This window comes from Meriones unguiculatus, chromosome 3, assembly GCF_030254825.1.
Source record: "Meriones unguiculatus strain TT.TT164.6M chromosome 3, Bangor_MerUng_6.1, whole genome shotgun sequence".
Taxonomy (NCBI): Eukaryota; Metazoa; Chordata; class Mammalia; order Rodentia; family Muridae; genus Meriones; species Meriones unguiculatus.
In genome coordinates, this window is record NC_083351.1 from 132,868,684 (window position 1) to 132,879,410 (window position 10,727).

The window sequence follows — 10,727 nt, forward strand, 5'->3', positions numbered from 1 at the left end:
CACAGATAAAGCATGGCTGGGCAGTGGTGGCACACACCTTCAATCTCGCACTTGGGAGGCAGAGGCAGGTGGATCTCTGTGAGCTCAAGGCCAGCCTGGTCAACAAATTGAGTCCAGGACAGCCAGGGCTACACAGAGAAACTCTGTCTTGAAAAACAAAACAAAAGAGAAAAACCCTCAGACACTGGGTGCAACTACGCTGCGTGCAGGGACAGATCCTCTGGCATAGTGAGCAGACCCAAAAACCCAGATACCTTTCAACAAAGTGGAACAAACCGAACCTTCTCAGGAGTACGTGCAGCCACGCAGGAGGACGACCTTTAGACAATCACCTGGAAGGTCTTCAGGCCGAATGACTAGGGTCAAAACTGAAGTGTAACCACAATATGTTCTGCAGGCTGTCTCTATGGAAGAAGTGAGAGAGACACATACAAGTACAGCACCATGCTGGCCAGTGGTTCCGGTTCCGGGACGGAGAATTTTTGGTTGACACAGCTTATGTAGGGAGGGAGTTACAATGGCATCTCCCACAGGGACTTGGGACACACTCAAATCATGGTAAGTTGTCACAGTGATTTCCCAGAACACGGCTGTGCAGCTCACCCTGAAATTGCTCAGGCTGTCCACCGAACTTCACCGTTCCAGTGTCTCCTTTGCATGTTGGCAGCAAGAGCCAGAGAACAGTCTACACTGGAAAAGCTTAATCAGTCGCTCTTCAGCGGTTTGACGTTCTTAGGAAGAGTGCTTTTCCACCTTCCACTCTACCAGCCCCGGCCCCTCCCTTGCTGTGAAACAGCTGCTTCTGTGACCTTAAGGATTTCCAAATGTCACAATGAACAGTGATTCAGTGACTTGCCTCCCACTAAAGCATTATCGTCCTCCAGCCTCAGAGCTGGTCCTGGGGGCCGCCAGGTGGATGATTGCCTTGGGACAGTGGGACCTCAGAGATTAGTGGAAGAGATGGCTCTGTAAGTGGACTATGGGAGACCAAGTGGCAGTGCAGTGGCGGACATTGTCATGGTCATTTTGATAGTACAGTGAGAGTGGAAATAAGCCACACTGTGCTTGTCATGAAGAGGCATGAAGAAGACTGACAAGTAAGAAAGGGCAGGATCTCAAAGCCATATGGTGACAGGTGATGACATTTGGGTCATTCCTACCAATAGGGGTGGGGACACACTTTCATCTCCTCTGAGGTGGTTTTGGGTAAGTAGAATCCAGCTGCCATGGCTGAGCCTCTTCTCTATGACCACCAACAGCCCTGCCCTATCTCCTCAGCCTCCCGTGCCTATGTCCTTTCCAACCCATGTTTCCATAGATACTTAGCCCTGATTTTGGTCCATTCCCCATTGCCTGGGGTCCTCCTTCCTCCATCTCCACATGTCCAGCCTAGTGATAAGAGAGGCTGCAGAGGGAAGAGAGGAACAGGGCAAAGCTTCCTCTTGTGTTTTCCAGAACCAAAGCTCATGAGCAGGACACCAACTTGGAACCAAAAGTGAATGATGATAATAACTTAAAGGTCAAACTGCATTCAAACCTACGCTGCCAAGGATTACCTCTTCCTGCCACACCAGGCCTGTCAATCCTTAAGAACACCATCCATCCAAACAACCTAAGAAGTCCCTAAGCAGGTACAGTCCCTGGAGACCACCCAGGAAGCTTGGGATCCCAATATTAAGCAGATTATTTTCATGCACACCCTCTATCTTCCTCCTCTTTTTCAGTCTTCATCCTATTTTTCTTGTGACAGGCCCGCTATGTACCCCAGGCTAGCTTGTACCTTTCTGTCCACTCTTTCCAAATGCTGAGGTTATAGACATGTACCACCATGCCCAACTATCCATAGCATTTTTAATTAATTAACTTCTTTGCCTCATAGAGACTGAATCTAGGACCTTATGTTTGCTAGGCACATGTTTCACCATGGAGCCATATCCCTGGGTCCTGCATGGAATTTTACTGCTTCTGATCCACCAAATCCTCTCCTACTCCTCTTCATTCTTTTCTTTCTTATGTGCTTCCTCATATTTCAGACTGCCAGGAGCCTCCATGGGTACACTGTGCTATTGTGGATGGAACATCGGCCTAAGCCTGAGCCCTGGCTACTGTTTCCAGGCTTTTCTACACACTCTTTAGCCACTTGCCAGTCCACTACTGTACATATTTTCTCTCCTATAGAAAATACATCACTGGCTTTATCTCCCATGCAGATAGACTCATACTGTGCAATGACATTTACGGTGTATTCGCCACATGCTTCTCCCTGTGTCAAAGCATTCCTCAGCATGGAGTTAAAGCCTACCTCAGGCTCCCCAATTCCCTCAAGACAGCCAGTACAATAGGGGTCTCTCTATTTTTATTTATTGCTGTATAATAATCTTCTTGAATGTGGGGCTCATTGGGGTGATGTTTCCTCTCAGTCTGGGCTCAGCTAAGATGGCTCATATAGCTGTCATCATCCAGAGGCCAATCTGGGAAAGTGAACCAAAAAGGCTTCCTTACATGTCTATCGGTCAGTGCAGGCTTTGTCTTCTGCCTGGACACTCCAAAAGCCACACCTCTGCATGAAGACACAGGCTTCTGAAAATGTGGAGAAATGCCCAGAGCTTCTATTGCTCAGTTATCACCATTTACACCATGTCACTCAAATGGAGTCACTTGTTATTGGTGGAAGCTAAACAGGAGGCCAGCCAGAGTCAGCTGTGGGCATGTGCTTAGCTGACACTTACTGATGAGGGGAACTGTGGTAATCCTGGGACTGTTTTAACTCTACCTATGAAATGGTCACAGTTCCTTTTTTCTTTAAAATGTTCATTTTATTATTATTATTATTATTATTAGCTTTTTTTCCTCCTAAACAAATACTTTTCTTGAATAAGAAGGTAGGTGATTCTTTTCCTTAGGTGAAGTAAAAGTTAATTAAAACATGAGACAAGAAAATAATGTATTTTCATGCAGTATCCTATGAGCAGAAATTAAAGCTTAGCATATATTTTGTATAAGAATTTGGAGTGCTAAGATAAAGATGGTTGGTTGAAACATTATTAACTTGACTAACAGATGAGTTAAAAAAAAAAAACAACTAAAGATTAACATAGTACAATTTTAAAGTGTCACGTCCACCAAGTTCAAAAGATGTTTAAAAGTGACAGGATGGCCCAACTTCCCTTTTCATTCTATCTGACCTTTGTTATTACAAAGAAAAGGAATCCCAAACATTAGATTTTACCAAAAATAAACCCAGGGACTAGGTTCTGGGGTGAAAGCCTACGAGCTCAGAAAGGCAGAGAACACACTCGGGTGACCTTCCTACTCAGCTTTCTTCCCAGAAGGAAAAAGCTTTTTCTCCCTCTCCATGCTTTCTTAAATACCCTCAACTCAATGTCCCTCCATTCTGTTCACTTCTGTTTAGTCCCTGTCAGCTGGTTGCTTGGTCCACCTCTTGGCTTATCATTGGCTTTACTTGCTCTTGCTTACAAAAAGCTCTTGGTTGTTAAAGCTGTGTGCTAGGGTTTAGCCACACCAAACTACTTGTTTACAATAAACATAAAGCCCTTGGGTTAAAGGTGTGTGTTAGAGCCGAGCCACACCACAATAATCTCAGGGTTCATGGTGGCATCAAATATTCTGCAACAGACACTTGACCTTTGGTTTTGACCTTCTCCTTTGTTGCCTTTTCAGGGTCTTTGAGATCAGATCCTGGCACAATGTCCCTCCTAAGTTTGACTCATGACAGCATGGCACAAGAACATCACAGATATTCGGTATGAACTTAACAGCCATGATACCACACACAGGCAACTTAAATTAAAGAACCACGTGAGATCAAACCATAAATGTACACAGATTCTGTGTCTGGGTATTACCTCAAGCACCAGAGTTTCAGTTCAGTGACTTCATTTAAAAACATATTTTTATGTGCATGGGTGCTTTGCCTTATGTGTACCGTGTGTGTGTGTGTGTGTGTGTGTGTGTGTGTGTGTGCGCGCGCGCACCCAGTGTCGACAGAAGCCGGAAGAGGGTGTCAATCCCCTGGGACTGGAGTTATGGATGGTGGTGAGCCACCATGTGGGTGCTGGGAATCAAACCAGGATTTTCTAGAAGAGCAGCCAGTGCTCTTAACCAGTGAGCCACCTCTCCAGCTTCCTTGACATTTTTTGCCAACACAAGACCTAGCTGTCCAAGGGCAGGGTAGCACCTAGATTAAGCTTTTTTCCTAATAGAAACTTGCTCTGAAGAAACACCTGCTAGTTTTGATTCACTCTGTTATTTTTCTTAAAAAACAAAACAAAACAAAACAAAACAAAACAAAAAACAACAAATGACTAAGAGGGAAAGAGCCATAGACTTAGCAGTTGGGGGTTACTGGCTTTTCTTTGTGCTTTTTTTTTTTTTCTCTTTTTTTATCCTCTTTGAGGATAAGCTCCAGGGCCTTGTACACAATAGACAAGCCTTTTACCACTGACAGCACCCCAAGAAAAATGACATAAACTTAGGTTGTAATGTAAAATAGTAGACCATCTAGCTACCCAACTGAATGGTCCATAGATTCCTTTCAGGGATGACCTGATCTGTAGGCACTCTAAAAAGTAAGGTTTTCTTCCTTCTATGAGGACTTTAAGTGGGGAGATATGTTGTAAGGGATCACTTATAGTTTTGTTCTGCCAATAACTATTTTCAAACACTCAATGATGTGATCATTTACTTAGGAAAACGCTCTGATTACAGCCTCCTTTGCCTAGCGTTCAGGAACATTGTGAGTTCTTTGGATACCAGGGTGAAACTCTGGTGTCTGTCTACATGATCTCTCATAATCTCTTACTCTCTTCTAAAGGAGGCCACAGCCTACTTCGGCCATCTTTCTGCATAGCCATGCAAGTTGGTAGAACTAGAAAGGCCTCAAGGCCACCCAGTCCAAACCTAATTAGCTTATTTCTTTAGCAATGGGCTTAAAGGCTGTGCCTTAAATCTGTCTTTTGGAATGAACCTGGCATTTCGTGCCTCCTGTTCTCTGTGCCACATTCTGCTACTGATATGGTTTACAGAATTAACAACGCCTTGCAAAGATGAATGCTTCTTTTGGGATAGATTATCATGTTTTCATTGATCTCATGCTTTCACTCCCCCTACCCCACAGCTGCCAGACTTGTATGCATGCATTGAGAATTTTAATTATGAGAACAAGAAATCTAATCTCCAAAATGTCTGTGGCATCTCATTCGAGGAAGCTCAGGGATCCCTTGAGAAGACCCTGAATGCCCTTGACAGCAACAAAGCTAAGAAGAAAGATGAGCACCTCCCTGCCATGCCGACTGAAGTTAAGGAGGAGGAGCAGAAGCCAGCGTCCATGGCAGATGTCCTTCACCAAAGCTTGCTCCTAGATGCCCTGGCCCCAAGGGAACAGTTATCCAAGTCCTATAGGAGATTGGTCCAGGCTGGCATCCCTCCTCCTGTGCATACCTTTCCTTACAGTTTCAGGACCGAAGATCCAAGAGCTTCTGAAACACCCATTAAAGAAATGGCTTCAAGCACCACGTTGAGCCAACTTCTCCTGACTTCTGTTCCCCAAGACAGAGCAATCTACGAAGAGAAATCGAAAACCTTCTTCCCCGCAGAACCAGGTAATCTAGAGAGACTCACGTGGGAGGTGCAAACCTTACGGAGAACCTAGGTAGATTTCCAGAGAAGAAGAAGTCAAGCATTTACCTGTGGAAGTTTCTCATGGTCTTAGAGTTCATAGCTAATGCTGTTGCTGCCTATGGTGGCAATGAATAAAGGAAAGGGTTTTTAAATTTCCATCCTGTGACTGGTACACACCTACTCCAGCGGCAGAGGCAAGGAGGATCATGAGTTTGAAGCAAAAATGGACAAAGAGACAAAGACCAGGGACAGAGACAGAGTTGGGGAGGAGACAGTTGCTCATGATAGAATACTTGTTTAACATGTTCAACATCCTGAGTTCAGCCCTAAGAATCACAGAAGAATAAAATGAAAGAATCCAGGGCCAATAGTCACATACATCTTTGAGAGGTGACTGTGTGAACAGGACCCCTGAGAGCCCTGGTGTCTCCTCTATTCTGGTAGCTGCTACTGAGAGCCCTGAAACTGAACAATACCCATTGTCTATACCTGTGTGGTCTCTGGTAGTCTACAGGAAACCCTAGTGAAAGAACAGAAAATAAAGGAGACCAATTCCTTAGAGATTTGTTCTGTCTGTGAAAAGTGCTGATGTGTGATTCTTTCAAAACATGATTATTTTTTTTCTTTTCTAGGAAAGCAGTTCCTGGACCTGATGGACCTGGAATGGAGGTATTTCAAGGGGCTTGTAAAGTGGGAACGTGCAACCAAGAAACATTCCTTCATGGATATAACATTTAACAGTGAGATGAGATTTGTAAGGAGCCAAGGCATGCCTGGGCTTATTCCTTCTCTAGTTTGCAGGACTTTGATGTTTTACCCTTCAGTTGACTACTATGAAAAAAATTTTAGTTATTTTAAGTGGAAGGTATAGTACAAGGACATATTTTGAATATGGGTTGTTGCACTTGACAACACTGAATTTATACAGGAGACAGAAAAGCACCCAATCCCTTTTTCTATACAATATCCATGGAAAGCCTAAATTAAAATGTTCATATAGAAGAAAATGTCCAACTTATCTGCTAATGTTTTCCCTGGTTCACATTTACAATGCTCATCTGAACTGGGGATGAATGAATATTGGATGGACATACAAAAATAACCCTCGAGCAAGAGTGGATCTTTACAAAGTTTTCTTGCCTGCACAAGTCTCCAAGTTGAAGCCCCAGTATCCCACACCTCCCAACATTAAGTACATAGTAATTCCATCACCATCAAAAGAGTTGAACAACAAAGTGAATAGAAGAATCAAAATGAATATAGAGATCAATGTGAGAATTTCAATAAAGTCAATTACTCAAAGGTAGGAAAAGAGTAACATCGTAAAACAAGAGGATGATCTGAAAAAGGAACAAATTGGATATCTTGGAAGTGAAACTAAGTTAAAACAGTAGCAACAATAACACCTATTCCACCCCCCAAAATCCTGGATACATCTGAAGAGACAGGCTAATGGTTTAGAGAGCTGTACTGAGCAGCTAGCTATAGACAAATAAAGGAAGCCACAAAAGATCTGATATAGCAAATAGATAAGGCAGAAGATAACAAAATAGAAAAGAAGTGACCTTTAACTCAGCATTAAGCATTTGTTACACGACATAAGAAAAGTATGGAGAGGTGGCTTAGTGGTAGAACACTTGTCCAATATGCATGAAGCGCTTGGTTCAATGCCCAGAAGCAAAAAAGAGAAAATAATAAAGTTATGCAATTGTTCAGAAATGAAGAAACACATGAGACCTTATGTGAAAAACTCTTGTCATGTTACTAGCAAGAGATTAGACGTAAATAGTGTAGCAAAACTGCAGAGCATTAAAAATAGTAAAGGTAACAGAATCTTCCAAAGAAGGATGAGTTTTACTCAAATAAATAAGTTGACAGTGGAATTTAATTAGCATTAAACACTGGAAGGCAAAAGTCTCATACTCCAAAGACTGATAGAAACCAGCCATCAAACAGCCAAGCTCTTTTCAAAAAAGCTGGAGGTTCAATAAATGTACTTAAATATATGAGAATCTTACAGTGTTTACTGTCTTCAATCCATTAGGAACAAAACAAAACAAAATCTAGTAAAGTGAGGACAACAACAAGAACCCAGAAGACATGCAGGAAATAGGACAGAATGGGTAAAGTAGTAATTTTATATGTATGCATGATTTTGTACATATTATAACCATATATGCATGTAACCTAGAATTTAATTTTAAAATGTGCTTAAGCTGAGAATGGTAGTGCATGCCTGCGCACACCGTACTTGAGATCACAGAAAGAAAGTTTGGGGATAAGCTGAGCTATGTAGTAAAACTGTCTTTTTAAATTAGAGTGTGGTAGCACATGACTGTAATCCCAGCACTCAGGAGGCAGAAGCAGGCAGATCTCTGTGAGTTCCAGGCCAGCCTGGTCTACAGAGCAAGTTCCAGAACAGCCAAGGCTACACAGAGAAACCCCATCTCAAAAAAAGAAAGAAACGAAAAGAAAAGAAAAGCAAAGAAAGGAGGAAGGAAGAAAGAAAGAAAGAAAAGAAAAGAAAAAGGAAAAAAGATTTTTTAGCTGTGTTTCATCTACATTTTGTTGGGTCTGCTGATGTATTTTAATGCAATTTTGCTCCTCATGTATAAAGATATTATACATATGCATTTATTGTGCATCTCAGAAAAACATGGGCACATTCTTTTATTATCATAATAAAATTATTCACCAAGAAAAAGTGACAAAAATTCTTTGTATCTGTGTTGGACTTCTTTTTTTTTAAAAGATTTTATTTATGTATGAGTGCTCTCTCTGCATGTGTGCCTGCACACCAGAAGAGGGCACCAGATCTCATTATAGATGGTTTGTGAGCCACCATGTGGTTGCTGGGAATTCAACTCAGCACCTTTGGAAGAGCGGGGAGCGCTTTATCTGCTGAGCCATCTCTCCAGTCCCGGTGTTGGACTTTTGTTGCTGTGACAAAAACCTAAGAGCAGACATTTAGAGGGAGAAAGGATTTATTGGCCCAGGGTTTTACAGTCTTCATTCAGCAGTGGTGTGGCAGAGGGGAGAGGGTATAGTAGAGAGAAGTTGCCTACCTCTTGCAGAAGACAGAAGATGGGTGGACCAGGGACCAGATAGAACCTTTAAAAGCACACCCCGTGACCTGCCTCCTAAACCTTCTATCACCTCTCAATAACATTACCCAATCAAGAGCTTATCAATAATGCATTAGCTCACTGACCCAGTCAGACCCTTCGGGATCCATCACTCCCCATACTGCTGTGTTGTAGAAAGGGAGCTTTCCATACGCCAGCCTTTCAGATAGTTCTTTAGAGCCAAACTGTAAGTGTCCTCTGGAGCAGAAGTTTTGCTTTCTTTAAAAACTCAGTTATGCTATGTAAACAGATTTTTGTTTTAATCTCAAGTGTGAGATATGGGACTTCTTTTAGTTCATCCACCACAGATTAATTGTCTTGTGAGGGGCGTAGTCTTTGCCAGCTGAGGATAGTTTAATTCTGAGGAATCGAATTAAAGAGCCCAGTGGGGGTGGGGGGCAGAGGGGCAGAGACCCAGAGACCCAGAGACCCAGAGACCCAGAGACCCAGAGACCCAGAGACCCAGAGACCCAGAGACCCAGAGACCCAGAGACTTGGAAGGGCGATCTGAGGAAGAAGACAGCTGCTGCTCCCCACCAGCTGCATTTGCTGTTGCTGGTTCTGTTGGACAGCCGGAAAGAACCTGAAGACCCTAATCAACAGGAACTAAGTATAAAGAGGTCTATGTCCCTTCCCTTCTAACCTTCTTTCTCTTCTACCTAGTGTTGGGGTGTTGAAAGGTATAAGGTAGCTAAGGAGTGGAGAAGGGAGGTAGAGAATTAAGGAAACCTGAATAAAATAGTTAAAAAACAGAAACAAAAACAAAAACTAGCGCCTACAGTCTGCATTCAAACTCTCCTTGTTGTTCTGACTTGCCTTTCAGGCATGTTTGTAGGTCTAAGCATAACCTAGGCTACTGCTTGCTGTCTCCCTTCACAGGACAGCTCTGTGCCACTCAGTGTCAGTGTAGTCTTTACTGCTTTTCCTCAGTAGGCACAATTCACCCTGCTTCGAGCCTTCTTCATGTCTCGGAACCTCTCATGACAGAGTGGAGGGTATTTGCTTTTTCTTTGTTTGTTTGTTTGTTTTTTCCTGCCACTTCCTTTCTCTTTTAATGGGCATCTTGGTCTCCTTGTAAGGAAAGTGCCCTCCATGTGGAGTCTTTTTTTTTTTTTTTTAATTTTAGGATGTTCTGCCTGCATGAACACCTGCATGCCAGAAGAGGGCGCCAGATCTCAGTATAGATGGTTATAGCCATCCTGTGGTGGCTGGGAATTGAACTCAGGATCTTTCGAAGAGCAGCCATTGCTTTTCACCTCTGAGCTGTCTCTCCAGCCCCTAATGTGGAGTCTTAATGAGGATTGGTGGCCACTTTTCTTGACATAGACCAGAGAAGGCTGGGGGGAAGAGCACACAAATCAGATTGCTCCTACTGGAAACTTCATTTAGAGTCTAAGCAAGTACTGAAGTCTGTTGGAAGGTCCTATTCCTGATTAGAACACACATTTGTTTCTACATTGGTTGTTAAGTGTGGTTCTAGCATATTCCCCGCTCTGGCTCTGAGGCTAAATTGAAGAACCAGGCTTCAATTCGAAGACAAAAGCCATACCTGTGAGTCCCAGCACCGCACGGTCGTGCTCCAGGAACACAGCGACAGACCATTTGAAGTTATAGGTGTGTGGAAGGCAGAAAACGTTCTCTCAAGACCGTTCATGTCCCAGAACCCGCTACCGCCTCTTAGTGTGACAGAAGGAACTTTGCTGGTACTAGGTTGAGGATTCAGAGTTGGTGGCAGGGAGTAATTCTGGAATATTCGGGTGAGAGCAACCTAAGTGCAGGAGTCCTGATGGTGACACCACCCTCAGAAGAGGCCTAGCTGTGGAAGCAGGGTTAGCAGGCACTACACTGCGGACTCAGTAGAAAACGTTTGCAGCCTTTCCATTCTGGGATGGCTGGGACACAGACCCTCCTGAAAGCCCAGAAAGAAAGGCAGCCCTGCAGACAATGGGATTTTAGTTTAGC

General features: G+C 43.3%; 1 protein-coding gene across 1 annotated transcript; it reads left to right on the forward strand.

The window, feature by feature from the left end:
- Nucleotides 1–3,737: 3,737 nt before the first annotated feature.
- On the forward strand, nucleotides 3,738–6,511 carry C3H9orf153 (chromosome 3 C9orf153 homolog). Its single transcript, XM_021647777.2, has 3 exons — nucleotides 3,738–3,764; nucleotides 5,138–5,621; nucleotides 6,273–6,511. The coding sequence occupies exons 1-3, from the start codon at nucleotides 3,738–3,740 to the stop codon at nucleotides 6,509–6,511; spliced, it is 750 nt and encodes a 249-aa protein (XP_021503452.2).
- Nucleotides 6,512–10,727: the final 4,216 nt, after the last annotated feature.